The sequence below is a fragment of the Ammospiza nelsoni genome, chromosome 22 (genome assembly GCF_027579445.1).
Source record: "Ammospiza nelsoni isolate bAmmNel1 chromosome 22, bAmmNel1.pri, whole genome shotgun sequence".
Classification (NCBI taxonomy): Eukaryota; Metazoa; Chordata; class Aves; order Passeriformes; family Passerellidae; genus Ammospiza; species Ammospiza nelsoni.
This window is the reverse complement of record NC_080654.1, coordinates 9064607-9086034: the sequence shown is the minus strand read 5'-3', so window position 1 is coordinate 9086034 and position 21428 is coordinate 9064607. Positions and strand designations below refer to the sequence as shown.

At 49.0% G+C, this 21428-nt stretch overlaps 1 protein-coding gene across 1 annotated transcript; it reads left to right on the top strand.

Moving 5' to 3' along the window:
* The first annotated feature begins 15748 nt into the window (after positions 1-15748).
* LOC132082865 (thrombopoietin receptor-like) lies at positions 15749-21192 on the top strand. The gene is made up of 12 exons (XM_059487279.1): positions 15749-15956; positions 16119-16248; positions 16506-16678; positions 16779-16924; positions 17067-17226; positions 17393-17480; positions 17599-17690; positions 17772-17922; positions 17975-18155; positions 18339-18774; positions 19321-19466; positions 21114-21192. The coding sequence occupies exons 1-12, from the start codon at positions 15749-15751 to the stop codon at positions 21129-21131; spliced, it is 1929 nt and encodes a 642-aa protein (XP_059343262.1). The 3' UTR covers positions 21132-21192.
* Positions 21193-21428: the final 236 nt, after the last annotated feature.

Here is a 21428-nt window from a genome sequence, read left to right as displayed (position 1 = left end):
AATGACCAATCCCAAAGTGCCACCACCACCACAGAAGATGGAGGCCAAGAAGAAGAAGAAGAAGGACAGGACACGCCCCAATTCCTCCATCTTACTTCTTTAGACCCCCCTGTACCAAAATCCTAAACCCTGTGTTCTACACTTTAACTAACTTATCCCTTCACCATTCACCCAGTGAATTCCTCCCAGCCCTCATACAGGTCTCATCTCCTGTGTAGGATCAAAATCCTGCCACCAGACACTTCTGGCAACATTCCAGGATTCCCGAGCCCCCCAAGGGTGGTCTCGGCCTCTCTGCACCTCCATCCTGAGGTGCTGAGATCCCACACTAAGTTAGTAATACAGGTAGCAGAAATCATGTGCCTTAGTTAAAGAGTACCAAATATATTAGGAACATAAAGCTAGGAGTGACAGGGATAGAGGAAGCAATTGTGAAGAAGCTGAGACCATAGAAAGACCTTGCCTTAAGAATAATTGAACAGTTAGGAGAGGCTTGGACCATGAGCAGCAGGTCAAAAGGTCTTGCCAACTGGCCATGGGAGGAGAGTTCACCATGAGGAAGACTGCTTTCTTCCTCCCATACAACCACTCCCTCATTTCAAAATCCCACCAATCCACTTAAGGGAATACAATTGCGCAGCTGTAATAGATATTCAGCTGATAAAAATGCGAAGCAGGCAGGTAATAATTATGTATTTTGGGTCCTTAGAAACCTAATGTAAATCCTTTTCTGTAGAAATAGAGAGCAGGAGTCTGCAACTCCTTGCACATGTCTCTGGAAACTAGTTCACATGTGACCAGGGCTGCAATAAATACCCTTCTTTTCTACTATAATTAGTTGAAGAGTCATCTGTCCGTGCTTCAAGGGTTATGCTGGAGTAGTGAACTGATTTGGATGGGAGCAGAAGAGTTTCAGCAGGCAATTTTTGGAAGAGATGGAAGGCTCTTTTGACTGGGAAAGAGGGTAAAGCCATTTGGAATGGAGAAATGATCCCAAAGTCCATCCAATTGTATCTTTGTGTCTGAATTGAAATCAGAATGATTATAGAGAGCTTCATGTAATTTGTCTACAAATTTATCAAAGTCTTCATTCTTTCTTTGACAAATCTGTGTAAAAGACATAGTGTGTAACTTATCTGGAAGTGCAAGAAATGCATTACATGCTAGTTGTTGGCTCATCTGTAAGACTTGATCAATGCTCCTAGCCTGGGCAGTGCCAGTAGCCCCGGGCCCTTTGCCAAGTAACTGTTGTGCTGTTAAACCATACAGAGGATCACCCTGCACTCTAGCTCTTGCAGCTTCTTGAGCACACTTTTCCTCCCAGCTTTTATGAAACATCACCTGCTGATAGGGTGGCATTCTAAGTCTTATTAGGGTATGCACATCAGCTGGAATTAATGCGTTAGATGGAAAAATATACTGCAGAAGTGACTGTGCAAGTTGGCATTTTCAACCAAATTGTGAAAATGCAGCTCTCATCTTTTCTAAAATCTTCCAATCAAAAGGTTCTCAAACTCTACTTGCAGCATTAGTTACTACAAGCAAAGCTTCTACATCATTGGAGAGAAGAGTCCCTTCTACAATAGCTTCTGCAATAACTTTTTTCTACTTTTGTTTCTCTTTGGTGGAGATAAAACTTGGCCTGCAATTCCTCAGAAAGAATTAGGAGGACCATGCTAATTTGGGAAATTGACACTGTTTGGCCCTAGCATTCAACAGATGCTTGACATCAGGCACAAATTCCAACGGCCAAAATGTAGTGAGCATCTATTAGGCTCAGACTGCAAGGATAATGTAGAATTGTGGAATTGGCCTTCGGTTATCCTGGCATCACTTTTTACACCAGGATTAGCTTCATCACAGGCCCTTACATCATTCAAACGATTGGCTTGTTGGACAGGAAAACAAATTAACATTACATCTGCAATCCGGAACGAGCTTACCACTGATGTAGGTAGCATACACCACGCTGTGTTACAGGATAGGACTGCTATAAATTTTTTGTTGCTAGCACAAGGAGATGAGTGTGAAGATTTTGAAGGGATGTGTTGCATGAATCTCTCTGACCACTCTGGATCTATTGACAAGAAATTGTCATTGCTTAAGGAGAATATGAAAAAGCTCACAGTGGTTGAGAATTCTTTTAATGAGTGGCTAAAATCCTGGGGAATAACAGGCTGGCTCAAGGATTTAGTACCCTTTGGCATAATGATACTTTGTCTTCTTTTTTCAATTCTGCTTGTAGTGCCTTGCTGTGAAGAAAATAATTGAGCGTGCTTTTAAATCAGTCTGGCTTGTGCAAAAACAAAACCGGGGAACTGTTGAGAGTTTTTTGCAGATTGAGGAGTTCTTGCTAGACAAGGGCCATATTCAGCCGATGCACAATCCAACCTGCTTGTACTAATGGACAATGGACACATTCACAAACAATGGATAACGGACATATTCAGAAATGGGGTTGGTATATCCTTGAGAAAAATACAAGAAGAGTCATCAGGACTCAGCAAGTTTGACAGCAAGCTTGGGAAAGAAGGAAAAAATTGAACCATGAGTGGGCCAGAAGACGACAGCAAGACGCGTGAAAAATTAGGTGATCCAATCAGCATTCTCTTTTAGATGTGTAAACAGCTAGGATTAACCAATCATGTATTAGCTAGAGACACGTGGACAGTAGAGATTTATTATAAATATAGTCTTTTTAGGGATAATAAATTTGGCCTCACTGGATCATATTGGTTGTGGTGTGATATCCCTGAACCTCCGCACCCCGCACAAGGGCAGCTGGGGAGGCCCAGCCCGGGCAGCAGCAGAAAGGAATTTCCCTGGCAGGGCAGGGCTGTGGTGCAGCACGTCCCCAGCAGGAGCCTGGAGCAGCCCAAGGCTCTGTGTGGGCAGGCAGGGGCAGGCAGGAGGCAGAGCTGTCAGCAAAGGAAGGGCCCGGCCAGGTGGGGCAGCCGGGGGATGCCGACAGCCTGCAGGGACAGAGGCGCAGGGCAGGGACACCGTGGGACAGCCTGGGCTGCACAGGGCACAGGGATGGGCAGCAGCTGCGAGACAGCCCTGCCAGAGCCAACATGGGCAGCACTTTGGCCATGGCTGCTGGGCCTGGGCCTGAGGCCACGATGGGACAAGTGACCCTTGCAGGCCTGGGGCCTCATTGCCTCCTCGTCCCTGCTCAGACGCCTGGCAGGGGCCGACATGACAAAACTAAGCTCACAGATGTTGCAAAAGCAGGGGAAAAAGTCAAGAAGGAAGACACAACTTAGGGGGTAAGATATGAGGGACATGGCACGGACACTTCAGAAAACAACCAAAAACAGAAAAAAATCTTTCCCAAAGTCAAAGCCATCAAATGGAATGGCATGCCATCAAGGGCAGCGACATGCACCAAAGATTTCCTCTATTGGTTCCCATTGAAATCGCAAGATTCCTTTTCCATTCCCGTAAGGAAATTTCATTTCCTTTCGGGAAGGGAAACGGAATCTTGCGAATCCCAAAAGAAAGGCTAACAAACACTCCAGAAAGGAGATAGGTTCAAATGAAATGCAATTGCAAAAAGCAGAAACACGGGAATTTTAGTGTCTTCAAAAAATAGGCTGTGAGGAAATCAGCTGCATTGCAAAGGACCAAAACATGCCAAAACTAAGCTCACAGATGTTGCAAAAGCAGGGGAAAAAGTCAAGGAGGAAGACAGAACTTAGGGGGCAAGATATGAGGGACATGGCATGGACACTTCAGAAAGCAACCAAAAAAAGAAAAAAAATCTTTCCCACAGTCAAAGCCATCAAATGGCATAGCATGCCATCAAGGGCAGGGACATGCACCAAAGATTCCTCTATTGGTCCCCATTGAAATTGCAAGATTCCTTTTGGATTTTGCCAGTAGGAAACCACAGTTTTCTTCAAGAAGAAGTTTGGAACTCACTGAGCCACAGATAACAGCATTCTAGAAATCTGCAGAACAGATTTAGAAAGACTGAATATTTTGGCTAAAGACCCCTGAAATATTTCTAGAAAGTCTGAAATTAATGAAAAATGGATGTTGGTATCCTTCAGTGATGAACATTAGCCAACACTTTGGCTTTGTGTTGTGCACCTGAGGCCAAACAAAAGTGTTGGACTGGCTGATCTGAGCTCTTTTGATCTCAGTAAAGAATCCTTCAAGCCACAGGAAAAAGGTGGCAATGCTCCTTTTTGCTGGCCAACCCAAGGTTTCCCAGCACAGCCATTTGCCCAGGCAGCCCAGAGCAGTGGTCACAGTGCCAAGGCTGACAGAGCTCAAGAAGAGTTTGGACAATGCTCTCAAGCACATGGAGTGACTCTTGGGGTCACTGCACATGGCCAGGAGATGGAGTCGATGACCCTGATGGGCCCTTCCAACTCAGCATATTCCATGATTCTATGACCCTTATTCACACCGTGAGGTAACTTCATATTCCCTTTAGTTTCCACTCTTGCGTGGTTTCACCTTTACAGCCAGACACAAAACGGTTTTCCTGTTTTGGGAGGTGAAATGAAGATCATTACTTGTGTCCTTGTGGCAGTCCTGAGCAAGCTTCCCTGCCACGTGTGGCAGCCTCTCAGCCCTGGGGGTGCCTGCGAGCTGGGTGACTCCAATTCTCTCCACCAGGGACAGGAGGAGTTGGGCCGCACACTCGCGCACCGGGGCGGGGCGGCTGCTGGGGAGGAGAGAGCAAACCCTGCGCACAGGGACAAGGAGCAGCGGCAGCGCCGGCCTTGGCCAGAGCTGCTCCCTGCCCTTGCTGGGGGAAGGAGCCTGGGCTCTCCCTGCACCTTCAGACACCTGCACAAGGCTCTGTCCTCAGCTAAACACAAAGGTAGCATTGCACACTAGGCCTGCCTGCACGGAAGAGGGAGGAATTCAGTCTCCCTGCACTGTCTGATACTCAGTTTCTTTCACAGTATTTACTCGGAGAAAGATTAAAGTAATAGATGACATATGAATAATTTAGCAATTAAGCACAATTGATGCTGACCCATCAGAGGGCACCCAGTACACAGAGCTACAGCAGGACTGAAGCTCTTTTCACCCATTTATCCCCAAATCTGCAGACCTTTGGAAAATAACAAATGCAGGGAAAACACATGGTGGGCTGTGAAGTTGCAGAATATCCAGCAATGCAGCCTGTTTCTTCTGTGGGGCTTGGCAATGGATCCATCTGAATGTTTTACCCTATTGCAAAGCTGAGGAAAGGGTGGCAGGCAGTTTAGCCAGGCTGTCCTGTTCTAGAGAGTGTCTCTTGGGAACTATCAGGCCCAGCACCAACATTCAAGGCAGCATTTGCTTCAACTGTCCCATGGCTGTCAGCCTGTGGAGGTGCCTGTAAAGTGGTTCATCTTCTCAAGGCTAACATGAAACATCAGTTTGCATAGAAAGTAGAGTTCTAAGGCCAGGACAGTCATACAAGACTCCTTTGGCAGGAGCTGCACCTGCTGTGCAGGCTGTGCCACACCCAGCAGATTGTCCCCCATGTGCTCCACGCCCCAGCAAGGACCCTCCTCATTTCCCAAGTTAGTGGCATCATGAGGAGACATGGTTTTCCCAGGGCCTCTGTGGTTAGCACTGTGAAATACCAAACACTGCTCACAGCTGCAATTGCAATTGCCCCTCTGCCCACAAAAGCACAAGGCTCTATCCTTGGCCTTTGCAGGCACTTTCCCTTCCCCATCAGTCACCACATCTAGGAAAATCTGACAGACTGGGAGAACTGCAGGAAGCAGCAGGAAGCTGAGTCAGAGGAGCTTTAGTTTGGATATCAGGAAAAAGGGTTTTTCACCCAGAGGGTGGTTGGGCACTGGAACAGGCTCCCCAGGGCAGTGGTCACAGCACCAAGCCTGACAGGGCTGAAGGAGCATTTGGACAGCAATCTCAGGCACTTGGTGTGACCCTTGGGCTGTTCTGGGCAAGGCCAGGAGCTGGACTCCATGGTCCTGATGGGCCCCTTCCAGCTCCCCATATTCTACACTTCTGTGATTCTGAGAACTGATGGGCTGCAGGAGGGCAGAAATAGGTGACGAGAGGACAGAAGTGAGGTTGGTTGGAGAATCAAGTCACTGAGTTCATAGAAGATGCAGGATACAGGACCCTTCCCTCCAACCATTCCCATTCTCTGTCTCATCCCTTCTCCCTGCCACACACACAAAGGTGAAGAATATCACTAAAAGAAGAAGAACCTACTTGACTCCCATGTCCATGAGAGCAGTCATTGCTCGTGCAGGAGTCACATTCTCCACCAGGATGCCCAGGGTCTGACTGGCTGCTTTCTGAACAAATTCTGGGGAGATGGACACCATCTGGAGAAGGAGCCGAGCACCCTCATCCACCTCAGAGTCCATGTCCTTCTTCAAGGTCACAGAGAGCTCTCCCAGAGTGACAATGGTAGAGCAGGACACCTTGGAACGGAGGTTGGTCACCTGGGGAAGCCATGAGGGGAAACATAAGAATCACCTTGGAAAGCAAACCAGTTGCCTTCAGGAGAAGTCCCAGGAAATGACAACACTTCCCATTGTATCCAGAGGAAGATAAAATTACAAGAGAAGGAGAGCGCAAGCACAGAAAGGCACTTACTCTGGCACCAGTTTCTGGCCTAGACCTTCTAATTGCAGGCCTAAAATAAAAATTTCATTCAGTGTTCTACTAAACCCTTCTAAATGTCCACAGCTTTCATTTTAGGCCCTTTTACTAGAAAATTAAAGCAAGGGCTGCTTTCAAATCATCAAGGCACAAGTCATAAAGATAAAAGAGTCAGGTGCTCCTGTTCCAAAAAGCAACACCAGCAGTTGAAGCACTCAGCCAGGAAACAGAAAACACAGGCTCAGGTCTACAGAATAATTTGCAGTGTTGAATTACAGCTTGGGCAGAGACTGGGACTCTGGGAAATAACATCATCAGTGTCTCAGCTTCTGCATTTGCACTCAAAGATGAGTGTCAGATACCCGACCTGGCAGTAAATACAGCTGCATGTGCCCACAGATCCTACAGATAGCTGACAGAAATTAGAAATCTCAGGTCTAAAACCAGAAATGAAGGCAGACCCTGAGCACACATGGAGATGAACAAGTGTTGCCCGATTTATAGATGACACAAAACTAGGATAAGTTTTGTGGGTGCTTTATTAAGGGCCCGGGGAACTGAGGGACTCACGTCCCAAAATCCGAGCCCCCAAATTCACGTGTGGGTGCTTCCCTCTTATACATGCGATTCATAACAAAGTCTCCAAGAAACAGTTTCTCCGTTCCCCTTGCCTGGTCACAGACCCCTTGTGATACATTCTTTGGTTCACAAACAAGATCATTAATCCTCTGCTTATCTTATTCTAAGAGCATTGTATGCTGCCTCCAGACACGTTAGCATTCTTACTTTCCTGCACTAGTTTAATTATTTATTAAATCCCTAAGACTACCTGCTAGGTTACACACACAAAACTCAACACACTTTTCAACGGCTACAAAACTACTTTTTAACAAACCAGTTCACACACAACTCACTTTAATTAAATATTTTGCTAAATTTCATTTCTTTTCCAACATTTCCCCCCTTTTGAGCATCCTTCAGTCCTGCTGCAAGGATGCTCAATCAACAGTAACATCTTCATAACGAGGTGGGGAGTGTTCCTCATTCTGCCGCCCGCGGGTCATCGCCTTCAGCAACCGGAGAGATCGCCTCTTTTCCTTTTCGATCACACCTAAGAGGCATCTATATACAATCCATATAGTCACTAGAAATACTAAAAACATTAGTACATATTTTATAGCAGACGTAATCCAGCCAGACAGGTGAAGCCCCAAAGAATCAAATACTGCTCCTATCCAATTATGCTGTGCTTCCTTTTCAATTTCCTTGGTTTTTGTTTCCAGTTCTGCCACTTGAGAAATATCTTTCTCAACTTCAAGTGTAACATTTGGAATGTGTACACAGCAATGATCTATTCTCCTACTCAGGTAACCACAAACTCCATGCTCTTTTAACAGTAGCAAATCCAATGCCATTCTGTTTTGTAGGGTCATTCTTGATGTAGCTTGCAATTGCAAATTTAGATCTTTAAATCCCTTCTTAGTAGCTGCTGCCAACCTTTCTGTCTGTCCTAACAAATTGTTGAGCATTTCCCTGTTTCGATATGTCGCTACCGGAGGGAATAATGACTCCAATATTCATCCAAATTGCACTCCTGAGCCAGGTTCATGCCACTGCTCCTCTAGGGATTCTTCCCTCTTTCTGAGTCCTTTCCTTTGGATCAATCTATTCTGTTTCCAGTATGGACACAATGTGGGAACCCCTAGGGTGATTTGTGTTACTGATCCATCTAGAGGTAAATGTGTGGTCCACTGTCCGTGTCCCAACACCCAGACTAAATTTCCAGGGCTATGCACAGTAGTAGATCTGCAATCTATAGGTCCATCCATGGACTCTCTGCTAACCGTGTGATCATACCCCCTACACTCGCATCCCCACTTTAATGCCATTTTCACCGGTACCAATCCAATTCGGTCTTCCGGTGTATCACATGTAAAAACCTCAGTACAATTCCAATCCTCTTTCTGCGGTCTGAACTCTGGGGAAGATGTAGACGTGAGAAGGGCCCTATGATGTGACTGATTCTTTAGTCCTGACCATTGGATGCACCATTGTACTTCCCCAAGGTAATTATAGTGTTCCAAAACACTAGGTCCCCATAATGTCTTCCAACTATTCCAGGTGTCAAAATTCTGTGTGACATTCTGACAACTCATCTCATTTCGTTGGGATTTCGTTCTTATTCGTACTGTATTGAATGGCTCATCTATTGGGGTTGCAATTAAACACCTCCTGGTATTTTGAATCCAACCATAATGATTGGAATTCTTTTCACATTCCTCTCTAGTCATAGCCCGAATGGTCATACACAAATCTCTCCATACATCTACTGGTTTGGGAACTGACTGGCAGGACCATGAAACATTCTTGAATGTTTCAGGCATTTTGGTTACTGGTATTATTCCCCAGGGAATTGGTTCACCTGCAGCCTGTGGTAATGGCAGGCAAGCTGTTATTTTAGTCACATTCTGCATGATCCCAAAATCTCTGATTAATCCTACCACTAAGTTTTCCTGCTCAGTATTGCGTTCTATTGTATCATTAACCTCTCGTCTACTCCTTCTACCGTGTCTCTGTAAGGATAACATCATTCTGTCATGCCTCCACCATGCATTTCCTATTCTAGGATTAGTGACACTCGACCACCCACAACCTTTGCCTTCCTTCTCCCACCAACTGGTCCCGTCCTCTATTCTGTCCCAGGTCAGTTCCCTATTTTGCTTCTACCATTTGACCCAAAGGTTCCTTTGATATCTTGATCTTACTAGGAAGGAACAATTTATTCTGAGAGGTGGCCCATCTCACATGTCCACTGCCATTGATACTGGATTAACCTTTATGTTTTCAGCACGATCCCCTGTCCATGGCAAAACCCTCATACTCACTCTTTTGTAATCAAAACTATCCCGTATTTTGACCAAGCATGTATATTCTCCCGTATCGTTTGTGGTTACCTTGGTAAGATTCAGTACCGTGTTTCCTTGTTGTTTATCCTGATCCCAACCGACTCCTATCTTGCCTCGGCTTCTTTCAGCCCCCCGTTGCCATATTGCAATAACTTCACCGGCCTCAACTTTCTGGCTGTCAAAGATAACACAAGTTAATTGAACATCCATCCCTTCCATGACTGTAACCTTTGTTTCTTCAACCTGTACTAGAGTAGACCCTTGAACGGGTAATAGTCTCATGATCACTAGCAGTAATATAATTAAGAAGGCGGCTTTGCGCGGAAGATCATCCGGGTTGGAGACACTATCTGGGTTTCCCACTGGAACGGTGCCTTCTTTACCCTGGTGTAATGGATCCAAGCATCCATCCCCTGGACCTTCACTGCCGTGTAGGTCGTCATCATCACCTGGTGGGGTCCGCTCCATGATTCCCGTAGCGGATCCGTGATCCACTTCTTGACGTACACCTGGTCCCCAGGCTGGATGTCGTGGACAGAATTCTCCAGCGTGAGCGGTCTATTTCACTGTAACGTATTTCTTAAAGAATTCTATTAAGTGACATAACATACTCTGCAATCGCCTGGTCCCCACTCACATGTACCTCCCCTTTTAATACAGTTGCATGATATGGTTTGCCATATAATATCTCATATGGACTTACGCCTACCTTTTCCCTTGGTTTAATTCGAATCCTGAGTAGGGCCAAAGGCAAAGCTTGAGGCCAGTGCAGTTTAGCTTCCTGGCAAATCTTTTTGATTTGTCCTTTCAGGGTTTGATTCATCCTTTCCACCTGCCCACTAGACTGAGGTCTCCAGGGGGTATGCAAAGTCCAGGTTATATCTAACATTCGTGCTAATTCCTGCACTACCCCGGCTATAAAATGCGGACCCCTATCTGATGACAATCCTAAAGGTACTCCAAATCTTGGTATTATTTCTTTTAACAAGGTTTTTACCACCTCCTTAGCCTGATTAGTTCTACATGGAAAAGCTTCCGGCCACCCTGAGAATGTACATACGTACACTAACAAGTATCTGTATCCCTGTGCCCTAGGCAATTCAGAAAAATCAACTTGCCAGTAATCTCCTGGTTGTGGCCCGACTTGCAACTTTCCCATTTGTATTTGTCTCCTAACTACTGGATTATTTTTCAAACATACCGGGCACATTGCATTAACTCTTTTTGCCATTGTTAACATCTGATTAGAGATTATCTCATTCTTCAAAAATTTTACCAATACCTCTGCCCCTCAATGACATTTATTATGTTCTGATTCCAAAATAAATTTCATTATGCGGGTAGGTACCACTATTTGTCCCATTGGTGTAATGTACCACCCAAGTTGATTCTTCTGTGCCCCTAGCAAGTTTATTAGTTTTCCATCTTCTATTGAATATTTGGGCTCCTGATTCAGGTATGGGGTAGCCAGATTTGTTCTTACCGGTACCAATGCCATTTGAGTCCATACTTCCCATGTCACTTGTGTGCTGTAACATCAGCAAATCGATTTCCTCTGTAAACGTCTCCTTCCGCAGTCTGATGTCCTCTAACATGCATTACTGCAACTGCTTTGGGACTGTGTATAGCATCCAGTAGCTGTAGCACTTCTTCCCGGTGCTTGATGTTGGTTCCCTGTGAATTCAAAAGCCCCCTTTCCTTCCATAATGCCCCATGTACATGAGCCACACCAAAGGCATATTTAGAATCTGTCCAGATATTAACCCTTTTGTCCTTGCTCAAATACAGGGCTCTGGTGAGTCCAATCACCTCTGCCTTCTGGGCCGAAGTTCCAGGTAACAAAGCCCTTGCCTCTATTACCTGATCCAATGTTACCACTGCATACCCGGCATAGCGAGTCCCATTCTCGACAAAACTGGATCCATCAGTGTATAGTTCCCATTCAGGTTCTTCCAATGGTTCATCCTTTAGGTCGGGTCTGCGAATCCAGTTGTTTAGAGAAGTATCCCACTGGCCTCTTCCAGGATCCCACCTTCTGGGTGAGGACCCCCAATGCCAGTTTTTGCCTCTCATTCACGTACAACTGGAATTCCTTGGTCAGATCAGGGAGTCCTAGGGCTGGGGCCTCCTTTAGTGCCTGCTTCAATTCCTGGAAGGCCTTCTTTTGCTGTGTCGTCCACTCCAACCGATGCTGCTTCAAGGCCTCATATAGTGGCTTGGCTAGGAGACCGAAATTCATGATCCACAGTCGACACCATCCCACCATTCCTAGACAAGATCTCAATTCCTGATGGTTACGAGGCAAAGGAATAGCACATATTGCCTCTATTCGGTTTACTCCCAAATGTCTCTGCCCTTGTGTGATCTCACAACCGAGGTAAATAACGCTATTTTTGACCAATTGAGCTTTTTCCTTAGAAACCTGATACCCTGCTTGGCCAAGCATGTTGAGTAATTTAATTGTTAATTCCACGCACATTTCCCTTTCCTTAGTAGCCAGAAAAATGTCGTCCACGTACTGCAGGACTACATACAAGGATGGGGATATTGTTACCTGGGTTATCTTCCATTCCTCCAGCTCCTTGGCCAGTTGGTTTCCAAAAATAGTAGGGGAGCATTTAAATCCCTGTGGGAGTCTCGTCCACATAAGCTGCTTCTTTCTCCCAAAATCAGGACTCTCCCACTCGAAGGCAAAATATTTCCTACTCTCTACTGCCAGTGGGATGCAGAAGAAGGCATCTTTAAGGTCAATCACTGAGAACCATTTAAACTCCTCCAATACAGATGTTAACAAGGTATAAGGACTAGCAACAACTGGATGTATGTCTTTCACTATTTCATTAATAGCCCTTAAGTCCTGTACCAAACGGTACTTACCATTAGGTTTCTTTACTGGAAAAATTGGAGTATTATACTCTGATTCACATTCCTGTAATATTCCTTGAGCCAAAAATTGTTTAATTAACGGGGCTACTCCCCTCCTTGCCTCAAGCTTCAAGGGGTATTGCTTTATCCTCACTGGTCGGGCCCCTTCCTTTAGCTCCACCCTTACTGGCTGTGCAGCTTTAGATTTTCCGGGGACCCCTGACTCCCATACCCAGGGTACTACAGCCTGCTCAATTTCTTCTGGAATAGGAGAGGCATCCACTTCCTTGATTACAAAAATGCCTGCTATTTGTTCCTCAGGTATTTCCAATTTCACCCTTCCCCCTTCAAATATTATTTTCGCATTAAGTCGGGACAACAGGTCTCTGCCAAGAAGGGGTGTGGGGCAGTTTGGCATATACAAAAATTGGTGATCTAATTCCTTCCCCCCAAACCTAAGATTTAAAGGTTGTAAAAATGGTTGTTCCTCTAGCTTCCCTGTTGCCCCCACCACCTGTACCGTTGTGTCACTCAAAGGTCCCAATTGTCTATTGAGTACAGAATAAGTAGCTCCAGTGTCTACCATAAATTCTTGATCCTTTCCATCTATTTCTAAAACTACCCTTAAATCCTTTTCTAGTCAGCTTTGATTCTGATAGTTTCCCAAAACTAGTGCTTGAGCGACTTCTGCTGGTCCTCCTGTGAATCCTCCCACAGGAGCATTCCCCATTGGACCTGTCCTTAATCCCATGTTTCCCATGCCCATACCTCCTCTAACCGGGCATTCATTTTTCCAGTGTCCCAATTGTCGGCAAAACGCACACTGGTTTGGATCCAACCTCCCCATGTTAGGTGCAAACCCAAATCCTCCCCGACCTCTTGGCAACCCCCCTCTGTCCACGATTAGTTCCTCCTCGACCTCGACCCCTAATGGGTCTTCCTCCTGCCCCTGTCTGTTGCATTACAGCCAGAATACTAGCTTGTTGTCTTTTTGCAGTTTCTTTTTCCCTGTTGTTATATACCTTCCACGCTACCTCCAGCATTTTATCCAAACTTCTAGTATCCTCTCCTTCCAGCTTTAGTAACTTTTTCCTAATATCCTCTTGTGATTGCCCCCATAAACAACAAGGCCAATTGAAGTTTTCCTGATTGATCCTCTACATCTAAATTAGTAAACTTCCGAGCCATGTCTTTTAATCGTTCTAAAAAGGCAGACGGAGACTCATTCTTGTCCTGCTTGACCGAATACAACTTAGACCAGTTCATAGTCTTAGGTATTCCTGTCCTAATTCCTTCCACCAACAATTCCTGATATCGTTTTACAGCCCTTATTCCTCCCGTAGAGTTTGGGTCCCACTTAGGTTCCTCACTTGGTACCAATTCATCAACTGTCTCATTTAGTTGTCTCAACCGAATCTCCTCACGAGCCTTTTCTCTAGTGGCTCTAATAACCATTTCCTTTTCCGTGGAATCCATTATAGTATCTAATAATACCTGTAAATCATTCCAGTCCGGATTCTGAGTCTTTATTACCATTTTAACCACCCTTGCCGCCCTTTCAGGATCCTCCCGATAACTCCCCGCTGATTGCTTCCATATTACCAAATCCCCGGGGGAGAAAGGCACCTTTATAAGTATCCTTTCTCCCTGTGGTCCCACAGCTTCCCTTAACGGCGCAATTAACTGTGGCCCCTTCTGCCCCTTCCTTCCCTTGTGAGTCCGCCCTGCTAACGGAGTTCCTTTAACACTCTCATTCTTTTCTAAATCACCACCATCACTATCACTCTCACTAGATCCCGTTTTTATAGCTATATCCGCAGAGGGAGCAGGGGGCACATTAGGAGCAACCGGAACCCTCGGAGGTGCTATACAATAAGACAAATCTTCCTTGACTGAAGGATACAAATTACGCTCCTTTCTTTCTTTACATCCCACACACTCCCTTTCATCATTCACTTCTAAAACAAAAATACCGCATTCCTTTTGCCATTCCTCTTTCCGATATAAAACGAAAAACAAATCCAAATATGGTATTTCATCCCATTTCTCATTTCTCCTTAAAAATTGCATCAAAGATTCCATTATCCCCAATTCCAGTGTACCATTCACCGGCCATCCCACTTCCCCAATCTCATATCCAGGCCACCAATGATTACAATAATCTATCATTTTGCTTTTATCCAATTCTTGATAATACCCCTCACTTTTCCACCGTTTCAATATACAACCTAATGGTGTATTTCCAGGTATTTTACCATTGGCTTGCACTAAGGTTTTAAAAGTTTTAAAAGACATCATATGACAACCTTTAATTCCACTATTAATCCCAATAAACCAATATACCTTAAACCAATATACCTTCTCGCCGTCCTTCCCTAAAACAAACAGGAGGTGAGTTCCGGCCCTGCGTCCTTAGACGTCTTATGGCCGGAGCCTAGGCTTTTTTACCAACCACCAAATCCAAATCCAATTATCACCTTTTTCCAATATAAAGCACCTTCGGGCTCACCTTGGCAATTGTCCAACAGGCACAGGGTGTCGGGTACGACCGATTACTCCCCGAGAAGTGCTCGGTGCCGGCTTGGAGTGGATCGGGACGCGAACCGCCCCAGCAGCCCTTGGAGTCCTGCCGCGGTCGCCAGAAAACTGTTGCCCGATTGATAGATGACACAAAACTCGGATAAGTTTTGTGGGTGCTTTATTAAGGGCCCGGGGAACTGGGGGACTCACGTCCCAAAATCCGAGCCCCCAAATTCACGTGTGGGCGCTTCCCTCTTATACATGCGGTTCATAACAAAGTCTCCAAGAAACAGTTTCCCCGTTCCCCTTGCCTGGTCACAGACCCCTTGTGATAGATTCCTTGGTTCACAAACAAGATCATTAATCCTCTGCTTATCTTATTCTAAGAGCATTGTATGCTGCCTCCAGACACGTTAGCATTCTTACTTTCCTGCACTAGTTTAATTATTTATTAAATCCCTAAGACTACCTGCTAGGTTACACACACAAAACTCAACACACTTTTCAACGGCTACAAAACTAGTTTTTAACAAACCAGTTTCACACACAACTCACTATAATTAAATATTTTGCTAAATTTAATTTCTTTTCCAGCACAAGCACATACCTACTCTACACACCGTGTATGAAGTATAGGGGACAATTCAGAACAATGTTCTCACCTCGCTGGTAACTGCCAAGTAAACCTGACGGAGGCTTCAAAGCAGGACCTCTGAATGGGACCCAGCCAGGTGTTGGATGGTGAAGAGTCCCTTCTCGTTCAGCTCCCTGAAAGGCAGAAGATTGATTTTTCTCTCCACCAAGGCAGCACCCTCTGAAATGAGCAGCACTGGGACAGGTCCTTGGAGGTGTCAGGGATGGGCATGGGCCTTTGGAGCCTGCAGTTGCTCCTCAGCTTGGCCCCTCTCCTGCAGAGGCTGGTCCAGGCCAACACTTGGGTGGTGCTCCGGGGCCTGGAGCCAGGGGTGAGGCACCACATCCAGCTGTGCAGCAAGCCCGACGGTACCTCCATGGATGGCGTCTGGGGGCCCTGGTCACAGGCTCTGGCTGCAGAGACCCCCCACTCCTCCGGTGAGCAGCCATCCCCTCTGCAGGGTGCTGGCAGCAACAGCAGGGAGGCACCCACGCCTGGGGCTGCTGGGGTGGGGGTCCTGTTGTAGCAAGGTGTAACTCCCAAGTTTTGGGGGGCCAAGGGGAAGCAGCCCCCTCCCTGTCCTGGCTCTCCCTGCCCAGGAGACATCGGGCTGTGCTGCAGAACCCCTTACCTGCGGCACGAGCGCTGCGAGTGGAGCTGGGACCCTGCAGAGCCCCACAGCTCCCACCAGCTCCTCTACCGGCCACCTCCGAGCGGGGCTGGCACAAGGTAAGGGGCATGGCAGGCAGGTGGCACCCATGCAGGCACATCCCAGAGACCACTGGTCCTGCTGTGTCCCAATATCCCACACTGGGCCCCTTGCCCATGCCCTGCTCTGTCCTGCCCTTCCACCACCAATCTCATACCCCCTCACCACATTGCACCTCCAACTACAAGCAGCAGTAGCTTTCCTGGGGAAGAGCAGGAGGAATGCTGGCTGTGGGTTTGCTTTGGTGAGACTGACTGGCTCCCCACTCCTCCCACAGGGAAGATGCATGGCAACAGTGCGAGGAGGTAAGCAGGGGGGCACAGGGCACCTATGCCTGCACTTTCCAGCCCAAGGCTGGCAGTGCCATCTCTGTCCTGGTGAATGTCACCAGGACCCACATGCTGCCCACACTCAGCTACTTCAAGGAGCCCTTTTGGCTGCACCAGGCTGGTGAGTCCCAGTGCCACCGCAGCCCCTGCTTGGCTCACAGGGGACACAGTGTCCCATGTCCCGTTTCACAGGAGCGACGAATGCCTATCCCCAACACCAGCAATGCTCACAGATGCCCCACAGCTTGTGCAGGCAACAGTGTCGCAGGGCCGGCTGAGCGTGCAGTGGCTGCCGCCCCTGGAGCTGCCTGCAGAGCAGCTGGACTACCAGGTCCGCTATGCCATGGAGAAAAGCCATGACTGGAAGGCAAGGCCTGCCCAGGGAAGCCCGAGCAGCGCTGCCCTCCTCCGCTGCTGACACACGGCAGGCGCGGGGTCGGGCCAAGCGGGACCCGCCCCTTGGTGCCAGCCCACAGCAGCCATGCCTCCGGCTCGGCTCTGCCCCGCAGGTCCTGCAGGTTCCGCGAGCAGCGAGGAAAGAGGTCCTGGACCTGCGGCCAGGCTCCCGCTACCCCGCGCAGGTGCGGGCCCAACCCAGCGGGCCGTGGTACCGGGGCAGCTGGAGCGCCGGGACCAAACCCGTTGTGGTTGATGCCGTGGCCGATGCGGGTAAGGGGCAGGGCTGGAGGCTGCGGCCGCAGAAGCCTCACGGCTGAGGGCAAGAGGCAGACAGTGCTGGAAATGGGGAGGGGGGCACGGGGCAGGGGGCTGCGAGGGGCTCAGAGATGGTGGCTCTGGGAAAGGCTACAGTTCCGGCATTCCTCCGCCGATGCAGGCTGGCTCATCCCCAGTGTTACGGTGGTGCCGCTGCTCTTCTCAGCAGCGCTCCTGGGGCTGTGTTGCACCTTCCCCTCCCTCTACAGGTAAGGGCTGTGCCGGGGGCAGGCGGGGGGGTCCAGCACCAAGCCTGGGCAACTTGAATGGGGCATTAGGGCACCTCAAGTCTGAGGGTAAATTCGATGCCCCTTCCTGCGTACCCAGCAACATGAAGCCGAAACTCCGGCCGCCCGTTCCTGAGCTGCACCGTGCTCTGGGCAGCTTCCTCCAGGAAAGCAGCAAGCACGGCCAGGCCAGTGGGTGGGCAGGGCGACTCAGCTGCTCCCAGGGGCAGCTCGAAGGGCAGCCCCTACCCCGTCCACTCCATGTCGCCCCAGGCCATGCCTTCGAAAAGCAGCCGCCGGAGGAGACCGTCCTGCCCTGCCTGCTGGAGGTGCTGCCCGGCCCGCAGCCGGAGCACTCTGGGGGCCGCCTGTCCAGCACCGACATGGCCAACCAGTCCTACCTGCTCATGAGCGGCTGGGAGCCGCGGGCAGCCACGACCGCCCCCACCCCGCTATAAACTCCTGTTCCCCCCGAGCCCCCGCCTGGTCCCTCCTGCGCCGCCGCGCCCCCGGCGCGGATCGCCCCGCCTTAGCAAGACCTGGTCCCGCCTCCGGTCCCGCCCCCTCACTTCACGTGCGGAGCGCTCCGCCCCGTCCCGCGGCTCAGCCAATCGCGTTGCGTCGCGCGGCCGTCGCCGGGCAGTGCGCGGCCGTTGGGTGTGAAGCGGCCCAGCGGGGCCCCGTCCGCCCGCCGTTTGAAATGCTGCGGGGCGGGCGAGCGGCGGCGGCGCTGCGGAGGTGAGCGTGCCACAGGGCCGGAGAGGCGGCCTGCAGGCGCAGTCCCGAGCGGGGAGGCTGTGGTGAGGCGGGCAGGGGAAGGGAGAATGTTGCTTATCGGAGGGAGCCCCAAAGAGCGGCTGGAAGAGGTGCCGGCTGATCAAGGACCCCCGAGGAGCGGAGGGAGGGAGGGCGTATCGGCTGACGGAGTGTCCCGAGGAGCGGCTGGGGAGAGTGGGGGTGTGCGTTGGCGGGCAGGAGCGGCCGCAGCGCTTGCACGGTCCGGTGGTGGGGAGGCCGGGGGGGCTGTCGGAGCAGGCTCAGCCCGGCCGCTGGGCACGGCTAACCCCGCCCGCCCGCAGGACCACGGCGCAGTTCCTGTTGGAGGCGGAACTGCACGGGCTGCTGAAGCTGGACACGCTGATCCCGACCGCGCCGCCTGCGCCATGGCAGCGCAAGGCCAAGGAGAGCGGCCCCGGGCCCAGCCCCGTCGGCGTGTGGCCCGTGAAGCCGGGCAATCGCTCCCACAGCTCCAGCAAGACGCCGTCCACGACAGCCGGTGAGCGCCGGCCACCGGCGGCAGAGGTTGAGTGCGGGAGCCTCGCCCAGGCTGCTTGTCCGTAGCCATGGGGCTCTGGGCTCCCTGCCACGCTGCCCTACCGGCTGCTGCTCAGGCAGGAGGAGGTGGGCTGTGCTCCTGACAGCCACCCACCTCCTTGCCAGCATGAGGGGCAGAGCTCTGAGCGCTGGGGCTGGCGAGCTGCTGTTCGCCCAGCTGAGCCTTGCTGGCACAGCTGTATGCTAGGACGAGTGTGGGCGGGACTGTCAGCTGACAGCTTTACATCCTGTGAGCGCTTTTGTATCTTCCCCTTATCTCTGGACTCTGGCATTGTTGCACTAGACCCAAGGAGTTGCACCACACTGTCCCTAACCAACTTGGTGGCAGGGAGGAAAATATAAGTTAGTTGTGACTGTGTGGCGTGAGACCTCAGAGTCCTACTTGTCTGGTGGGTGTGATGTGGAAGAGTGTTGGGTTTGCTCCCGTGAAAGCTCTAATGCAGGCTTTTAAATAGCTGTAAGACAATCTTTTCATATGTGAATGCAGGTAAATCTGGAGCCAAAATTCAAAGCTACCCCACAAAGGCCGGGGGGGATCGCTACATTCCCAAACGCAGCACCATGCAGATGGAGATGGCAAATTTCCTCCTAAGCAAAGAGAATGACCCTGCTGCGGATTCCCCTACCAAGAAGGTGAGCATGTTGCTAAGTTACAATTGCTTCAACAACCGCTACTCCTTCCTGCCCCTTTACAGAGCAGTGAACAAGAGGTTCTATCAAGTGGGCAGACGGGACTGACAAGTCCCAGCCATCACTACTTGCAGCTCTGGGCTTCAGGAGCCTAGGATGAGACTGAAGCTGTAGAGACTGCCATGCACTCGAAGCCTATGCTGCTTCTGGTAGCAAAATTTGGCTTTTGACTAATGAGGCTTTAAAATGTAGCAGGCAACACAAACACAAAGCTGTGAGCCTATGCAAAGTGAAACTGCTGGTGGTAGCTATTCTAGGACAATGTCTCCACAGGGAACACTTCTGGAATGTTTTACACTGTCTTCTGAAATCTGTTTGTGAAGCATTTGGTCGCTTTGTGGCTGTGGCTTTTCCCACTGGCAATGACACTGAATTTGCCATTGTGTGAAAATGTGAGCAGGACGATGTATGACAGTCTGAGGAAAAGTGCTTTGACCTGCCTCTGTGTGACTGACCCTTGCAGCACAGGCAAACATCTTCAGATTCTAAGAGAAGGGGACTTAGGTGTCTGTTCAAATTGCAGTGTGGGAATTGTTTTAAATGCATTGCACTGAGGGTGATTTGTCTCTGTAGGAGCAACAGAAAGCCTGGGCAGTGAATCTGAATGGTTTTGATGTAGAAGAGGCAAAAATCCTCCACCTCAGAGGAAAACCACAGAATGCTCCAGAAGGTGTGATACAGGCTCTGTGTGAGCTGAATCAGCAGGGGAGATCAGGTCTGGGGAACAGCAACACAGAGGCTCTGTGTGTGGTCACAGGAGAAATCAACTGGTTTCTGAGAGCTGTACAGGCTGGAGTCTCCTTTCTCAAGGTTCCTGAGGTCGAGGGAGGGCATACCAGTTACAGTGAATTTATTTAGGAGAGTTGCTATGACTGCCAGTTGGTCACCTGTTACAGGGCTTGCAAGGGTCTTCAGGGTGGCGAGAGAGACGAGAATCTTGACCTCATGTTCAGAAGGCTGGATTTATAATTTTATGATATATATTACATTATTACTATACTAAAAGAAATAGAAGGAAAGTTCTCAGAAGCTAGCTAAGCTAAGAATAGAGAAAGAATGAATAAACAAAGGGCTGTGTCTAAGCAGAGAGCAAGACCTAGCTCTGCCTTGAGTGGTCAGTAAATCCAAACATCCACCTGAGACCAATCACACATCCACCTGTTGCATTCCCCAGCAGCAGATAACCATTGTTTACCTTTTGTTGCTGAGGCCACAGCTTCTCAGAAGGGGAAAAATCCTAAAGAAAGGATTTTTATGAAAAGATGTCAGTGAACGTTCACCTATACTGCAGGTTCCAAACCTTCATGAAGTCTGTAAGAGCATCAAACCCTCTTCTGTGCACTTTCTAGCTTAAACTGCAACTAAATATATTGGGATTCAAAAACCCAAGTGTTTGTCAAATTTGTTTCCATGAATGAGGAAATTGTAGCTCACCCCTGTTCAGCAGTTCATACTGCCAGTGATTTTAGTGCACTGCAGGCTTGTGAGTGTTTCTCTTAGGACTTCATTTTCACTCCAAGGGATTCCTAGTTGGGTGAGCAGCTGGGAGGAAACTAACTCAGGTTAACAAAACTGTTCCCCTGCACACAGGCTGTCAGAATAAGCTGAAAGTGCTCTACAGTCAGAAAATGGCACCTGGATCCAGCAGGAAGAATAGCAGAAATATTCCCTCAAAGCCAGAACGGGTCTTGGATGCACCAGAGATGTTCAACGACTACTCTAAGTCGGCTACAGGGTTGAGTGCTGGGCATCCAGAACATTCTGCACTGGATTGCTGTTCCTAGGACAGTGTAACTGGGCTATCTGTATTACTTGGTGTACCCAGGCTAGCACAGACCCCTTCTGGAGTGTCCCTGTGTGGCCTTAGCGGGAGAGTGGTCTAGGGCACAGTGTAGATGCCTTGGA

Bases quoted from the DNA above. Each gene is read 5' to 3' on its own strand.
- LOC132082865 (XM_059487279.1), top strand. From the start codon at position 15,749: ATGGGCCTTTGGAGCCTGCAGTTGCTCCTCAGCTTGGCCCCTCTCCTG. The intron at 15,957-16,118 runs GTGAGCAGCCAT...CTCCCTGCCCAG, and splicing joins AGAGACCCCCCACTCCTCCG to GAGACATCGGGCTGTGCTGC. The intron at 16,249-16,505 runs GTAAGGGGCATG...CTCCTCCCACAG, and splicing joins CCGAGCGGGGCTGGCACAAG to GGAAGATGCATGGCAACAGT.